Source organism: Pyxicephalus adspersus, chromosome 5, assembly GCF_032062135.1.
Source record: "Pyxicephalus adspersus chromosome 5, UCB_Pads_2.0, whole genome shotgun sequence".
Taxonomy (NCBI): Eukaryota; Metazoa; Chordata; class Amphibia; order Anura; family Pyxicephalidae; genus Pyxicephalus; species Pyxicephalus adspersus.
The window spans coordinates 119,478,883-119,496,935 of NC_092862.1; the positions used below are offsets into that span (position 1 = coordinate 119,478,883).

At 36.6% G+C, this 18,053-nt stretch overlaps 1 protein-coding gene across 1 annotated transcript in view; it reads right to left on the bottom strand.

Annotated features, from left to right (window-relative positions):
- The window catches only part of XYLB (xylulokinase), a gene marked incomplete in the record, with an annotated part of 64,889 nt that overhangs the window by 9,895 nt on the left and 36,941 nt on the right, over positions 1 to 18,053 (bottom strand). The window contains 2 exon segments of the mRNA XM_072412575.1: positions 1,475 to 1,562; positions 5,612 to 5,670. Coding sequence (XP_072268676.1) covers positions 1,475 to 1,562; positions 5,612 to 5,670 — 147 coding nt within the window.

Consider the following 18,053-nt stretch of genomic DNA (forward strand, 5'->3'; position numbering starts at 1 on the left):
CTTGAGTGTAGGCTCAACAAACTCTGGAGGAACCCTAGATGAGAATGACTGATCTAAGCAGGTATAAAAACAAAAAAACAAAGATGACTATTCTGCAGTGATTTTATTGCAGAATAATAAAAAAAATCATCTATCCAATGGTTCTATTACAGTAGGATCAAAAATGTTTCCTACATCTTACATCACATATGTTATTTTTTAGTTCATCCAAAGTTCTACTTACATATTTGACTAACATTGGCCAAATACATTGGCTGTGGTTAGTGCATTCACACACATCCTGGTTTTAACAAGAGTTGTGACAGATTTGTGACTTTATTGGATACCTGGACCGAGTAAAGGCATCAATGAGTAAGTGGTGAAAGTGCTAATTATCACTTGCTGAAATCTTCTGATATGTTTTAGGGCATTTCTCTACGTAACTTACAGTGATCATCCATTACAGTAAACCTGTCATTGCAGAAATATAGAGGTCATCAATGCTAAGGCTGCCTGGCTTTTATACTGGCTTTAAAACTTTCAGTCACTCACTTGGAACAAGTATGCAGATGAAGAAAGTCACAGAAATGTTGCAAACTTGTTCCAGGTCAATGAGAGTAGCAACTAGGCTTTTTACAAGGACAGGTCAGCTATGGCTTTTTTCAAGTGACCTTGTCTTTTTAACCAGAGTAAATTACTAAACAAGGATTACTTTTTATTGTAGAATGAACTTCAAAAAAAAGATAACCCTCACTTTGGCTGAAAGCATCACTGAAAGCACTGAAAAGGCACTACTTTGCCTACAACATTTAATGTTCTTTAAGTTAATAGTTAGGGTATCACTTTAAGCAGTGCAGGCAACTGTTGAACAGAGATGAAGTCCATCCCATGAGGTTTTGACCATTACTTCCCCTGATAGAAAAAAATTGCATTTCATTCTTGTGCTTTTCTTCATTCTCCTCTACCATTTGCACCATCAGTAGGCTTATAAGGATTTAATAAGTGAAATTACACCATAGATGAAGCTTTTCCACCGGGACTCCATGCCTTTCAGCTATGCCTCTTATCACTGGGTATAAGGTAGTAAGAACAAATATTATTCTAACTCTCAGCTGGATCACTAAAAGTGAACCATTATTTTAAGCTCTGCCATTATTGGTAATTCTGTTAAAATGCATTGTTTTTATTGAAACCTGAATTTATAAAAGTTAATTTACTCTAACAATCCTTGTGCAGTGTTATGTTCTGCTCTCATTAAACATTGTTAATTATCATTCTCCTTGCATACTTACTGCTCTTTTCATACACCTAACAATGCTGCTCATTTTGCATCATTGTCATTTGCAGAAATATTTACTCTAGTAAAACAAATATGGTATTGCGAAAAAGATTGACTTGAAATCTGCTAGTGTGACAAGCTTAACAAGAGCTTTGTGTATTGCAGTAAGATTAGAAAGCCATAAAACAGCCAGTATTTTTTAATGAGCATTCTTACCATGAGCTGCTCGATATGAACACCCCAGGCAGGCAGAGTTAGCGATGGCAATGGTGTGCACTGGAGCGTTGAATATGTCTGATAAGACCTGTATATATGTAAGAAAAATAAGACACTGAAATCAGTGTGCATGACAAATTACACCAGTAAGATAAGGAGCATAACGGTACCTCTTGGTTTTATCCTCAACCTTAGAATAGATGTCTACTGTCCCTGCATGTAGGTACTTATCTTGTGATCTGTTCCCAAGATCTGCTGAACACTAGGGCAGCACTCTCAGTGTTCTCTCTCTTTCTGAGACAAGTAAGTCCTTATTTGCTAGTGAATGTACCCACTGGCCTGATGCTGCCAATTCTCAAAGCACAATTCCTTGAAAAATGTAAAAAATCAAATAGTCCCTAATTTAGCAATTAGGATTAAAAAGTAGATGTCTTCAGTCTCCCGGGCTAAATGACACCCAGTGTTATTCAACCCATGTCATCCAACTATAAGTGCAAGGCATCATTCACCTCCTGGTGGGGAGACAAACCCATAGGGCCCTGACAGTGTAATATGCAGACAGTCCTTCTCCAATTAGCTAAAAAGGCTAATTAAAAGAGAACCCTGTCTTACATGCAACCAGCCTGAAGATATTTGGAAAAGGTAAGTATAAAGAAGAAGAAAAAGAAAAGAGAAGAGAAGAAAAAAGTACATGCTAGTGGGGCCTTTGGAGAAGAAAGTGACCACTGGGTTGGCAGGAGATTCACCTTTTATATGTTGCTGCAGAAGCAATATATGAGGGTTATTACACTAAATAGTAGACAGTATTCACTTTGCAAAAAAAAGATTCACAGCTCCACCTTTTTTACTTTGCAAAGTGAACATTCTCTATTCTTTTTGTAAATCCCTGGTATAGTGGAAAGAAAGGCCTGGAGTGAATGGGACATTGAGGAAGGTCTGCATGATTTGGGTGGGCAGGTAGCTGGCAGAAAGGGTTAAGGTTTAAGGTGGGGATGAAGTAACAGTCTAGGAGGGAAGGGTTTGAGGTGACATAAGGTTAGGGGTGGTATAAAGGTTATAAGTTCAGTTTGTAAAGAATGGTCGGGTTAATCGTTGCTAGGGCAGAATGAAAAAAGTTTCCCACCCTCCCGCCCAATTGGCAAGTGGGATTTTTTTAACAGTGAGGTCCTTGGGGGGGTAGGTGGTTCTTGGGTGTGGTATCAGTGGTGGTGGGAGATCCATCTTTGGTATCTCTGGATTGTGGTAATAATAATTGTGGTTGGATTGTTTGGGGATGAGGACAGCGTAATATTGGGGATATCATTCGAAAGCTAGGGGTGTACAGCTGGGAACATATATATCCTTATGGTGCAGATCCAAATGAGGGGGTTAGTGCATTGGAAGAGACCCTCAAGGACCAGTAACCTGATAGTTATTAAGGAATAAAAAAGTTTAAAGGGGAATTGTTATTGATATTGTTGACGTTATTGTTGAAGTATTTTATTGTATGGTTTTATATATATATATATATATATATATATATATTTGGTTAAATATGGTTTAGTTAATGTTATTTATTGTTATTTATTTATGTTCATTTATCAGTTGGTAATGGTAGGGGGGAGGGGTTAGTGGGTACTGAATGCTTTTTCTCTGCCGTCCCTTAGTCATGGGTGGGCTCAGATGCAAAACTTAAGCTACTTTCCTTTTTTAAATTTACAGCACATTATTTAGTCATATACAGCACAATTTGTTATAAAAATAGATAAGAGCTTAAACCTTTATACCATGTTTTTTGTAAATTGTGACATTGCTTGACTTTGATATCTATGACGTTTTATTTGTTAAATGGAACTCAATTTTAAGGGTGACAAATAGTGGGTAGTGCATATATCCCATATAAAATATACTGTCAATCCCATTGCTGTTGTAAGGAATGTATCCTTCTCTCATCTCTGCAGCTACATGGCAGTGGAATGGTATAAATCTTTAACATTTTAATGGAGCTGTTATGTATTGTTTGACAAGTGCAAAACCAGCTTTCCAAATAGCACCCCTTTCCCCTCAAGCCAGAGACTTGCTTTCGTTATAAAACCTTGTAAAATTTACCATTAAATCTCACGTGTCTTGCCTTCACTTTACGCCCTTCAAAAATACAAGACATTTCACTTGACTTAAATGCCCCCTTAGACAACCAGGAGTTATAAATATCTCAAGAATATATTCCAATGTGTTTTTGTATCTTTTTGTAAACCAATCAACATACATATAGAATGCAAGGTGAAATGAAACAGTAAAGATAAAAAAAACAAGAAAAAAAATATTATTGAAAAAGATAAGCTCACTAATTATAACCAGTTAACATCTGTTCTTTGACACTTGCACAGCTTTCAGTCAAATTCTATAATTAGACAGACAGTAATTACTATAGACTGTAACAAATGGGGACGGTGGGGGTGGGGGAAGGATGTCAATCGCATCCATCAGGCTATGTGTCCTGGTATAGGTATTAGACTCAAAGCTTGTAGATGTAACTGACAGATATGAGACTTCAAATGATCTTTATCCTTCTAGGTAAGCAGCCTAAATCAATAACATAACATTTTACTAAATTTTAATAAACCATAAACCATTCCAAACCAGTCCAATCACCACAAAAATGCAACAAATGTGCATTAGCATTGAACACAATAAAATAACATTCCAAGATTTCATGGAGATTCAGGTATCTGAAGTTATTTACAAGTTTTGACTTTTGCTATTGAAGTCAAGATTGTGCCCACCTCTTTCCCAAGCACCTAATTTGGTCCTTTAATAAAATGTATATGCCCACTGACAAATTGATTGACAAAGAATGGCCAGTAAGACAGTAAAAGTGAACACTGGCACATAAATTCAGTTTCCTATATGTCTGTATTCATTAATTGTTATAATATGCATTTTTCACAGAAGAAAATGTTTTCATTATATGGTTAGAAAAACTGCCCAGCTTGGTGGCAGGTTTATTTAACAGTGGAAGTAATATCAAAATACAAAATGTCACCAGGTGGTAAAAAAATTGACAGAAGAGACATAAAAAGTATCTTGCCAAGAAACTTTTTTCCTGGCTCTTTACGGCTTTCCGTTCTTTGCTTAAATAACACAGTACATTGCATCATGCAGAGTAGAGCAAAGCTCTGTCCTTGGTACCTCCAATATTGGACCGGAGACAATGTTTTATCACCAGTGGCCACCTACTGACCGAAGAGGACTGCAGTGCACCTGGAAGAGTTGGCAGCGAAGATGATGGCTTTGAGTGGTGCAGTGTTGACTGGATCCTTCGCATATCATGCCTTCCAGGTAAATGAAAAGGTAGGTGTATGCAAGTGTGCTGTGCAAGCTTGATGATTAAGACAAAAGCTCATTCTTGGATTGGTGGATTTGTCTCTACTTGTAGGGTCTATTCACTCATATGGACTTCCTAATGCACTAAAAAACATGCATGCACCATTTCTGAAAAATGGATGCCATCATGTTACGCAGTATGCAGTTTGCAATACTATTCACTTTTACATTAATGCACATTCTAGCAGCGCATATGTGTGACTGGGCCCTACAGAACCAAAATTCTGAAAATGCTATATTCTGAAAACTGTGTGCAATGAATACAAGATAACCTTCACTCAAGCATTATTTTATCATTCAGCTTGAATTGTCTTTGTTTGTGACAGATGGATTTAAGGACAAGGTATAATAGAGAATTACGCCCTCTTGTTCCTTCGAACTTGAAATGATTTTGATATTGTAGGTTTATTTCACGATATTTACAGCTCAAAGGACACATCTTTTTTTTCTAGATTAAGCCATAAATCACGGTTTTACATGGAGCACATCACATTTTATTTTTGTACAAACACATTTTTTTTTTTCATTGTACTTGTCAGCTGTGGGAAAAGTTATAATACCAAGATAAAATATCTGCACCCTCAGGGTATTCAACCAGTGAAAACAACTCCACAGGTGACATCGTATCAATGTTTCTCTGGGTGAGCGGTATGACTTTTATTATAAAAAAAAACATCATGTGAGAATTAGGACTGCAACAGTGAGCTGGTACTCTCTTTGTTTCACAATGAGACACTTTAACATTTAATCATTTATCAACCATTGTAAATGTACCTGTAAAATTTCCTGATTACATGATGCACCACCTGTGGCAAGTATCCTCGTCTGTGGCACTAAAAGAAAACACACAAGAATCAACATGCAACATATCTGTTCTTTTAAAATTAAAGACGCTTATTTTACCTTTGGAGTTCTCTTTATAGTTCTCACCTAAGGAATAAGTAAAGTTTAAATTGAATGCCCCCCCAAACAGACACCTAGACTAGCCCATCGCCCCTCCATAGTTTAGTACCATATATACTCAAATATAAACCAAATTGAGGTACTTATATGTATCTGAAAAATACAGGAAAATGCTTTGACTCAAATATAAACCTAGGGAACAATCTTTAAAATAGTAATCAATAAAATAAAAGTACCATAAATAAATATATCCAAAATTTATTTAAAAAAATAAAATTACATAGCTATAATCTGTATTTTTACATTACAGCATTTGGTGCTTATAAGTTGGTTATATCAGGGCACTTACTATTTATTAATTTTTTGATACTATTGCTGGCCACCAGAAGATGTTGCTGTGTCCTCATATAAAGTGTATCACAAACCCACATTTCTTGTCTTTAACCGTTAGAGCTTTTTAAACACGATGACACAGCACCATCTACTGGTGTGACACAAGTACAAACTGAGATTCTTTTTCTAATACAATTTGGAAGGGACAGATTAATCTCAAATGTATACTGTACTGTGATCCAAACACTAATTGTTTACATCTCACACCACTCTTCTGCAGGTGCCTGGACATGTAACCTGACCTAATACCAGTATCATATTAAATAAATAATTTCACCAGTATGCTTTTGAGTTAAATAAAGAAAAACTTGTGTTTACATATATCATGCAATCATATATTTACATGGGGTCATACACTGTTCTGCTTTTTCTGTTTTAGTGTTATTCAAACACTTTGCTTTTATGTCACCTTTTCTTTATTCATATCAACTAGTCATGTCTGAATGGCTGAAAATGTAATTTAGCAAATAGTAAAATAAAAGCATTCAATGGAGAATACACAGTAATACAATAATGAAATTATGGTAAACACATACAAGATACATTGCTGGACTCTATTGTTCTTTACAATGTTAAGAGTGCAGTGGACTATTTCTATTCCAAGCTTTTGTGTAGGAAGTTCTAGAGAGTGTGGGGTGGAAGAAAAGCTGCACAATAATATGACTATCTTCTGATTTCCACACAACAGTTCGAGTGATAATGAAAGGTTTACTTCATACTTTGAAATCCTATTTACAACAATAAGCTCTAGTAGAGATAAAAGTATTGTTCTCTGTTCATAAAGTTATTTAGAAGTTACAGACAATTTTGATGATCTCTAGAAGATGAGTACTTTTCTGCAGTGCTGATCCAAGAAACGTCTGTAAACCAGCAGGGTTGAAATTAAGCATCTGCTCATTAGTTAATCTATAAAATCAGACATTTAAGCAACCCCAAGCTGCAATAGCTGGCGGTGTAAAGCCCTGAAGTCTCATTTGAATCCAAGAGTTGTTTTTTTCTAGGGTATACTCAGGATTCCCAGAGCACCACAGCACATAATGCAGGATTATGCAGAACTAAAGAGTTGTTGGAAAAAGGAAATAGTCTAACACAAAACTATAATTCTCTTATAATGGAATGCTGTCTTCTTGTTGGTGTGAAATACTGGGGCTATTTAAAGGTCACTGCTATGTTTAACAATACATGGAGACACTTCATGGAGACAGCCCCTGGCTCTCTTTTAATATATAAATTTATATATATATAGAGAGAGAGAGAGGGATCAAAAAATTAAGGGGTCACTAAAATCACACATTAGATCTCGATATTCCAATTGAAAATCTTTATTTATATACATAAATATACATGATTGTATATACAAAATGTAATTCATAAAGAAAAAAATGAGAAGGTCAATGGAAACTAAAATTGTTAACCCACCATGTGAGGAATTCCAGATCACACTGAAAAGTAAAAAAAAGTAACAATCTGAAATCACAGAATGCTTTAATTTATCACAACTCATACCATGGCTCAGTAGTGTATATGATCCCCATGTGCCAGTGTGCACTCCTGAAAATGTCTGGGCAAGCTTCAATAAAACAATGGATGGTACTCTAGGGCATCTGGATCAGGGTATCACTGAGCTTCTAGGCAAAATGTGGTGCTACAAGGTGGAGTTGGATGCAATGATACATAAAATCCCAGAGAGTCTGTACTGGATTCAGGTCTGGGAACAAGAGCACCAGTAAATAGCATCAATGTTCTCATCAACCTAGAACTTTCATTGCGCATGAGGCTGCACATTGTCCTGCACCAGGAGGAACTTAATTGTTGATTCAGAAGTACTTATGTTTCCTATTGTTACTTATAATTCCTAACTGGACATACACCCTCATGCAACACACAAGCAGCAGGTAGAATTCTTAATCTTCTTGTGGCTACACAAGTAATCTCAGAAGAGGTAAAAAGACACACAAAGTACACAAGACCACAAAGTGCTATACTGCCAACTGGATGTTAACAAACTGTAACAAAACTATGACAACTGCTTGTGTTAAAGGATTTCAGCAGTCTAGAGTTTGTATTTATACTTTGGGTGTAATAGAATAATCCTCCATTAGATGGACTATACACGCACAGTCTCTTTTAGTATTATACAAACTGTAGCAAATTGTAAATCTCTCATTTTAGTGAACAAAATATAAAGAACAAGTAGTGCATTTATATTGCACAATGACTGGGAAAAATCATTGTGCTTGATTACCCAGATATACACACTGCAGGCTCTCATTTAGAGCTACTTAACTTTTTATCAATATGTTGTATAATATTGAGAAATTAGCAGTTACTTTCCTCATTAGAGCATGGGAATACAAAAGCTAACTGTAGTAAAGCAGAGACTTCCATTAAGAATTGATTTGTATAAGATGTGGTAAAAAAAAAAAAAGAATTGGAGTTACACTTTCACAGCGTTACACAGCAATTCATCTCATTCATCTACTCTGCTGAAAAATATTCATCCATTCCATACATGGTTTTGCATTGAATATATGAATAATGGTTTATGGTTGACTTAAGTTATGCAACATTTTAAATTACATTTTAAAAATTATTTCTATTTATATGATTATATTCATGGATTTTTACAGAAAATGCAATACCAAATATTAAAAAGCAAAAAATATATTACATAATATAAAATGATAAAATGACATAAACATGTTCTCTGTGATTTACAAGATGCTATAGAAATAATATATATATTATTAGAAATAATAATATTCAACTTTGTTATGTCGAGTTTGAAAAAGTTCTGACAATGCAACCAAAAATAACCAATAACTGATTTCCAGAGACATAGATAAAAGCAGCAAGGTCGTGTGCAAGTGGTACCTATCCTTGCCAAAAAATCAAACTTTCCTGGTCGACCAGGCTGTAAACTCTTTATTTTAAGACACATACAGCACAGTTTAATTTTAGGTCAAACTCAATAGAGTTTCACACAACTGATAAAATAAAAATAAATATTTGATCAGTACAAAACATTGGGCCTGATTTATTAAAGCTCTCCAAAACTCGAGAGGATACACTTTTATCAGTGAAGCTGAGTGATCCAGCAAACCTGGAATGGATTTCTTAAAAGTAATTTGCTATTTGTTGGCAAATGTTTTTAATCCTGGACCAAATCCATTTGCTGGATCACCCAGTTTCACTGATGAAGGTGTATCCTTTCCAGTATATAGAGTAGTCCGCAAGCTGCAAAAGGTTGGGACCACTGGTGTACTGTATGTTACATTTCTGCTACCGCCTGGGAAACTACACCCACTGTTTTTAGAAGGCAATGGTGTGGGAGGCACAGGGATGTCTTTGACACCTCCAGGAAGGGAGTTCTATTTTTTTTTCTAAAAATTCTTTAATTCTAACATTTTTATTACATTTTTTATATATTAGTTTTAGAACTTAGTGTGCTTATATAAGCTAGTAATATAGGGCAAATATCCCGTCATGTTTAAAACAGCGATAAGACCTCCTAATCTACTGGTAGCTATTGAATCTCCACCATTACAGCAAGACTTTGGACTGTGTTATGCAGTCTTCTGTAACTGCCTTCTAATCCCTCTGACCTTTTTTTCTAGTATGTTCCACTCTAATACACTTAATTAAACTACAGTAAAGAAAGCTCTTTTCATTTCCGCACAACATTACACTGCAGCCACAATCATCTCTTATCTGAGCTTCCGCACACACCATTTACATAGTGGTAACTCTTTGCATTGTTTCTGTAAAACTTCAGCCAATATATTGACGTCCGCATCGAGAGATCCAAGTTAGACTTTCAAGAACATGTAAATGGGAATGGTTATAGGTCGATGCATAGTTTACTCAAGCTGTCCTTGCTATAATTAAAGAAAGGTTTATTTTCTGGAGGAAGTTACATTGTATGTGAAAATAGGCATCTAAATTAGTTTTCATAGCAATCTGCTTTCATATATCCTTACTTTACACAGTAAATAGGCTGTAAATTGATTTTAAAATGAAGGCATATGCTTTAGTTGTACAATTTTTGAGAGAGCTCAAAGTTATTTATGATAGCAAAAGATAAAAAAATCATTAACAGAGGCTACACTAAGTGAACGTTGTATGTCCAAATGATGAGTATATGAAGGAATAAATGTAAATTAATTATTTATATGGATAAAGATAAAAATTTATGTTGCCAGTACCAAGCATTCTGCTGCCCAAAGCAATTTGTTTTAATTTCAAATATTAAAATAAAAAAAAGAAAATTATGATTTTAGCATACTTTTCAACAGCTAGGACATTACTTTAGTGTTCAAGAACAAAGGTTGTTTGTATATACATACAATGCACATATTTGTATTTTAAAGGAATACACCACTGCTTGAAATAGTATATCATTAGTATCCTTTCAAATTCAACATTAACATGATATAAGTTATGCAGTGGTATAAATGAGATTGCATAAAAGCATATAAAATGGAATTCCCCTTTGCAAATGCTTCCAGGCAGCAACCAAATCCCAGACATGGGACAAAGAGGTGCTTCATTTAGCATTTTGGCATTAAAATGTAATAAAACTGCCTAATTTCGGAGTATATCGCCCTTCTCATTTTTCATGACTAGCCCCAATTTTGGGGCAGATGGTTGTATTATATATCTGATGGAACAATTTGAGCATATTTAGACCCACAGTAACCAATGAGAATATATGGCAGCGGTTTAAACATAAATACTACACGTTTAATAGTAAAAAGGTTTTATTGTGTTATAAATAGCAAAAAAGATCATTTCAGTACAACTTTTGTACTTTACCATTTATAATTCCCATTCAATATCTTCCAGATTATCAGTCCCCTGGCCCAGTTCTAGTATTTCATCAAGATACTAACCTTTAGAATTAATTTCAAGCAGTATGTCTGCCCACTTAAGAACATAATGTTCTTTTATGTGAAGTGTAAATTGAAATTCGCATACATAATAAACAGGTTCACAAGTGTAATGGGCGCCATTCTTCCACAGCATGTTAATTTGAAACCCAGATTACAAGGAACAGCATTATGCTCTTTTCTCTGTCAGAGGCATTCACTACCCATAGTGGTTTTGTACATTTACATTAATTGAATGCTACAGACCTTGCTATAGTTACAAAACCTTTATTCAAACACCTCCCTGACTCAGATCTAAAATGCCTTAAGACAGGTTGCATAGCTATACATTTGTACTGAAGTGCTGCTGTTTAGATTTTTGGGTTAAAGTCAAATTCAATCAGAATATTGGTCATTCCATTTAGTTCTACCAGAAAAAAATAACATTTGTATTTGATCCAAATTTTGAAGGTGAGTTAAAAATAGGGCATTTTAGGGGGATTGAGAACTGCTGGTTAGTGTTATTCCTGCAGGATATTTGGAACTTACTGCAGGCAGAGTCTGTTAATGGCAGGGACTGTAGTGATAGATTAATAATAACTTGCATTTATATAGTGCCAACATATTACGTAGCACTTTACAGTCTAATGTCCTCACCATAGTCATATGTTATTACATTAATAAAGGCCAATTTTGAAATTTTTGGGATGTGGGAGGAAACCAAAGTGTGTAAAGGTAGCCCACAAAGAAACAGATAGAACATTAAAATTCCATGCAGAAAGTGTCTTTGGCCAAGATTCAAATCTGGGACCCCAGTGCTGCAAAGACAAGAGTGCTAGCCACTGAGCCAACCATCATCCTCGTCATCACTGCCACGGGCGTCATCACTATTGCCGACGTCATCAGTCACTGAGGCTTATTGTACTAGGTTATTTGCAGAAAAAATTAAAGTAAGCATTGATCAGCACTGCTGAGGGTGGTCTGCACACTATATGGCCCACTACATTACCTGCATTGCCTTAGGACCCTTTTTAAGAAAGCTCTCTGCCCAAAGACAGGGGGGAAATAGGAGGGAGGAGTTACTGCTCTGACTGCTGTGAGTAAATTTCAACTTGAGCTATTGTGCTTTGTAAAAAATTTGTTTTTGTCAAAAGCAAAGCTAAGAAGAGCCTGGAAAACACAAAAGTAGTCCAGAGTTTTCCCTAATATATGGAAATGGAAACAGAAATTTGCAATAATTAAATTTACATTAATAACTATTGAAAACATTGATTTTAAATGTTGATTTTTTTTAGCCATGTATATAATATATAAACAAAATCTACTATACATTTTCTCTTTTCATATTTTTCATGATGTTTAGGTTCAGAGACGTAAAACATCCATTCATCTCTTAATCCAGCTTGGCTAAGATAATTTCAGATGGTTATGTCTCAGTAAAGATTTAAACTCTAAATTCAATAAAACTGCTGAATAAAATGATTGAAGTAATCCTGAGTTGGATTGGATGGTCTGGTAATAAAGCCATATGCCTTACAACGGACAAAACAATCTTGACAGATAGCAAATGTTCATCAGCTTTACGGAATTATAAATCCTTGCTTTATATGCAATAAAAGTGACGATATTGGCGTTTTAAGCGTGTAACACTCTCTTTAAAGTGCCACTAGAATTGTTAGTCTTTAGACAATGTCATAAATGTTCCTAGTAATTCATGACTTACCCCTCAAGCGCTCAGCAACTGTAAATATTGTATTTATATGGCTAACTGTTTGAAATAGCTGCAAGGGTAATCTATAGTTCTATATATCTGGCAGCTTTTTCCTTACACAGCGTAATAAGATGTGAAAAGTAAATCAGATAGAATAATGGTGTTTGAGGACAGCTTAGCCACTGAAATGTGTTTATTGTTGTATCTCAGCTATAGAATGGTATACTATACTGTATGCTAACCTTACAAATATAGTCCTGCACATTTTCACTGGAGCAGAAGCTATAGGTATTTATAGTAAAATAAACCATGTCAATTTCTCTTGCTATCAGTAGTGGTGCAGAGGTCTTTATTGCTTTTTCCCTCCTGTCACAGCAATCCCCAGATAGTAGATGTGAAAACGCAAACTGGAAACCAGACTTCTGAAAGGTAAAGTCAAACTTTCTGGATACAATGCCATGATCCCTTTATTCCCAGTTGGGTGAAGCTATCATTTTACTGTTTAGTAAGAGCCAGAATGATCTAATTCCCAGTAGCAGAGCATGCCAGCTATGCCAGAATTATACACTGAACTGAACATTCACAGCGCAGTATACATTAAAACACAAATTTCAAACAGGCAAGTAAGTTTATGCCTGTCCCTTCTGCAATAAAGAACTCACCTTTGTGTTTTGTAGTTCTGCACGCTTCTGTAAATTAAAGGCGAAATATAATGAAAAAATTAAAAAATTGTCAGCAAGCAAGTAGTGTGATTAGGAAGGGATAGGTAATGTGCATTGTGCAATAAAATAAACTTACCTGCACAATACCATGAAATGCCCATGTTCCTTTTTTTCTTAATTTGGGCCAAGTATCAGTGTCCTAAACTGATGTGTGGGGGAAGGAGGGGCATTGCCTAAATTTGTATGCAGCATACTGATGGCACCAAGTCATCCTTGTATCAATAATTGAATGTCCAAATCTATGTGACAATGGGAAAGGTCACAGCACTTATCTGATCCACAGCTAGTTAAAATTGACCCATTTGTCTATGAAAATGGTATGCCCGTCCCCATTAAAAAAAAACATTGGTGCTTTGCTTGCAGTTTCTTGAATGCACCTTAATAGGATATGTTGTCCAAAGAATATGTACTTCTCTAATAAGTCAAAGGTTATTTACTGAACCTTCAGAAAATGGCCCACAATGAGCCCTTAAACTGATTGAACACATACATCATTCTATAATTCTTTGCTTTTACATACTAACTTCATCCTATACCTGAATCTCTTTCTAAACTGAGAGAAAGTGACCCCACATTAAAACCAAAGAGTGATAAGATTACTGCACAACAACAAACTACTTTATAAAATGTAACCCCGAATGTCCCCTTTTCATTACTGTTCTAATATGGTTATAATAAACAATTGAGAAGCTACAAGATCAAATCTTCATATTTGTAAACACTTCATTTTTCCATTCTTAAAAAGGTAGTTTGGAGCAGAGTAATCTTTAGGGAGAATGCCTTTACCGTATTTGTTTTCTTGGCAGCTCACAGGGATTGAGTAATAAAAAAGGCTGCTAAAAAAAATAGTTCAATTTATTAGGGACAAAAATAAGGCTCTAGCTTGCCAGCACTTTACGGCTGATGCATCAAGCTATGCTATCATAAACCGCATGCTAAAAGGTAAATCTCATGCATTATTATCTTATGTGATCATAACACTTTATTCATTATTAATATTGAAATAAATACACATTGATCATTTATAAGAACAAATACATATATTAAATAAAAACATTGAGATAAAACACATAAAATAAAATTAAAGGTTCTAGCTTGCCAGCACATTAGACCTGATGTATCAAGTGGCTTTTTACTGCATGCTAAAGTGATGCATGTTATTATCACCTATCATAGTAAGTTATATTAATATTTAAATCACCAATCAAGCTAACTATGGTTAATAGTAACTGCATATTATCGCAGCTGGTGGGGACAAGAGCAGAAAAAGTAGCTACCAACTATCTTGTTCTTTATTTCTTTTAATAATACACAGATAACATATGTGTAATGCGCCTGGGCACACAAACCACAACCAACTCCAGATATCCTTTTATCACGTTTTATTATTGTCATAAAACAAGACAAGGGTTAAGTCCGATAAGCACAGTAGAGGAGGGTAAGGCAAAGGCAGGTCAGGAACAATCTGTGGTCAGGGCAGACAGCAGACAAGAATGGTCACTACCAATCCGAGGTCAGGACAGGCAGAGTTCAGGCAAGAGTCAGGTTTCAGACCAGGTCACTATGGAGCATACACCAACACAAGGACGCACCCAAGCACACTGTGTTCACAGAGGCTTACAGCGGGCAATGGTGGTCAGGACAGGTTCTCCTTAAATGGCCAGAGTGACCAATGACCTTGCACCACCTGGCGCCATTTGATTGGAGGTTAACTGAATCCCCTCCGGTCAAATGGCTGCAGTGAATTTAAACTATGTCCCGCCCCGCGGCGAGGCAGCCGAGTGCCACGCTTTCGGGGGGTACAAGAGGCACGCATGGTAGCGCGCGCACCTCTTCCCACAGCACCCCTGGGACGTGCACTACTTTGCACATCCAAAGGAGTGCCGGGAACAGGAGTTTCTGTAACCACATCCATGGAGTTGCAAGGAATGCCGCCTGGCCGAACAGTAGTTTTGGCCAGGATGGATCCCTCCACCTGCAGAGAGAGAGACATGCTCCGAGCAGGGCAGCAGCCTCGGCCATGCTGCCTGCTGCAGCGGCGTCTCCCTCTGCGGCTGGGATCCCCAGGGACGCCGCGGGCTCGCAGGAGGGGTAAGTGCCTTACAATACGTACCTAAATTTGTATTAATATCAATCCTTTATAATTCCCAAACAGTACTGGGACCCAATGCAATAGTAGTAAACATGCTCATAGGAAGAGAGAGCTGAATAAGTAAAGGGTCTTTTTCTCCTCTCTCCTCCTGGATGGGTTAATGATATATTTTCTACACTCCTACCACGTGTGTTTTCTGGCCTATTTTCCACTCTTCTTTTGGGTGTGTTTTCTAGGTTTGCTCCCTTTTGCTCCTGGGTGTATTTTGGGAGTAATTCTTCAATCTCCTACTGGGTGTGTTTCCTGGGCCATTCTTCACCCAATTCTGAGTTATTCTCCACCCTCCTCTTTGGTTTGTTTTCTGGGTTATTTTCCATGTTCCTCCTGGGTGTGTTTCCTGGGTAATTTTTCATTCTCCTAAGGGGTGTGTTTTCTGAGTAATTCTCCACCCCATTCTAAGTTATTATCCACCCTCCTTTTTGCTGTGTTTTCTGGGTTATTCCTCCTGGGTGTTCTTCCTGGGCAATTTTCCACTCTCCTCCAAGGTGTGTTTTCTGAGTAATTTTCCACTCTCCTCCTAACTGTGTTTCATTCTCCTCCTGGGTGTGTTATCTAGTTATCTCTCCACACTATTTCTGCATGTGTTCTTGACCTGGTTTTTGTTATTGCAGAGTGGGACCTGGCTGTGATACCTGGCAAGTGTACCCCAGCACAGTTCCCATATATGTATTTAAATTTGTAATTAGCTGGGTAACTGGAGTTTAGTATTAAATATGTATCATATGTATTTTTATTAAATCAAAAGCCCACATTGTAACTTATTTTTCATTTACCAAATACACATTGTTAACTAACCCAACTACAACCCAAAACTGGTTACTTTTTAATCTAAAGGGTTTTTTTGCATCCAGCAAGGATGTGGCGAAGCATTTACTGTGTTAGCCAATGCAAACCCTTAGCCATCTTCTCTGCTTTAGGTGAATTTATTAAAGGCAGCTTCATTGCAGAAGAATATGCTACTTAATATGCCCCAAGGGTGCCTTCTTACATAGAAAGAGTGATCCAGATCTTTGCTGAAATACCTAATCCCCTTTACCCTTCCTCTGTCTGTGAATTATCACTAATCTGTACGATGCCTAAATAATATATATTCCTTTTTACAGCTTGGAGAGCACAGCTCTCCTTCTGACATCTCTAGCTGTCCACCAACATCTGGGAATCAGTATATTTCTAGACACAAATCCAGATCATGTGGTCACTATATCACCTATGAATTGGTATCTGCAAATACACATAACACACGTTCACAAGATGTTGGACACTAATGCAGGATGATGAGATTGTCATGTTCTAATCTACTATTATAATGGGGTTTATTACCTAAAAGAAAACAGGCTGTTCTCTTAGCAAAGTGCATTTTCCCCATGCAGGGGATAAATATTTAGCATAGGTAACACTCAGTCTGTACTTCAATCACTGTAACTTCAATCCAATCACCTGCAAGAAAAAAATCTCATGTTTCCCTACACATGATTGGGTATTCTTTGCAAAGTGAAATTTCCCCACATTTCCACTGCACAGTGATGCATTGTTTTTGTTAAATAAACAGCCTCCATTCCTTTTGTAATTTAGCTCCATTGTTTGCACCCAGAAAAGGAAATACTTTGCGTAGGTTTGCGACTCCCTAAAACTAGTTTTGTGTTCTGTATGTCAGTAGAAAAGGGCACAACACAGCTAAACTAGCAGATAAAAGCATTCTCCATTTGTCAAAAGTAATGAAACATGTCAGCTCCAGCTGAAATGCAGCAGGGAAAAGAGCAGGTCTGTGACACATTTGTTTGAATGACAAGGTCAGAACATTCCCTCCTTTCCCATTTTACGCTAAATGTTCAAGGTGATGTAAATGAATTTGTTAAATAGCACACAAGTCCTCTGATATGATTAACTCAATGCATGTATGCACTCCAAATGACACAGAAAAATGCCTGCAACTTAACTGACAGCAATTTCATAGGAGATGTATTATATAGAAGGGAAAGCTAAAGTTTATATCAGGTGATCTGAAATTAAAAAATGACAAACTGACCAGTTACAGGTGAGTGACACATCTACAATTCGGTTTTCACATCTCAGATGTCACTTAAGTGTTATCCTTATGACTTTCTTATATCTCCAGAAGACAGAAGATTACATTTACACCAGACAGGGTCATTTTAAGGGTAAAGCTAGCCATAGATTTAGAGGGAGGTCAGATGTGGAATAATTACCTGATCGACCTCAGGACAAAAGAATGGCACTGCAGTGTGAGATAGAAAACAGCAAGCTCAGCTGCATAACACAGAGGGGAGGGGGATAAACAAGAAGTTGGCATTAGCTTTAAAGTAGAAAATGGGCACATTTACTTCGGGGCCTTGTCATGACCAGAGTCAAACAACTCCTTCCTTCTTGGGCAATCTGTCATTAACACACCAATGTCATGAACACACCAGTTCAGGAGTTTACATCATGTTTCTGCCCCTGCAATCTG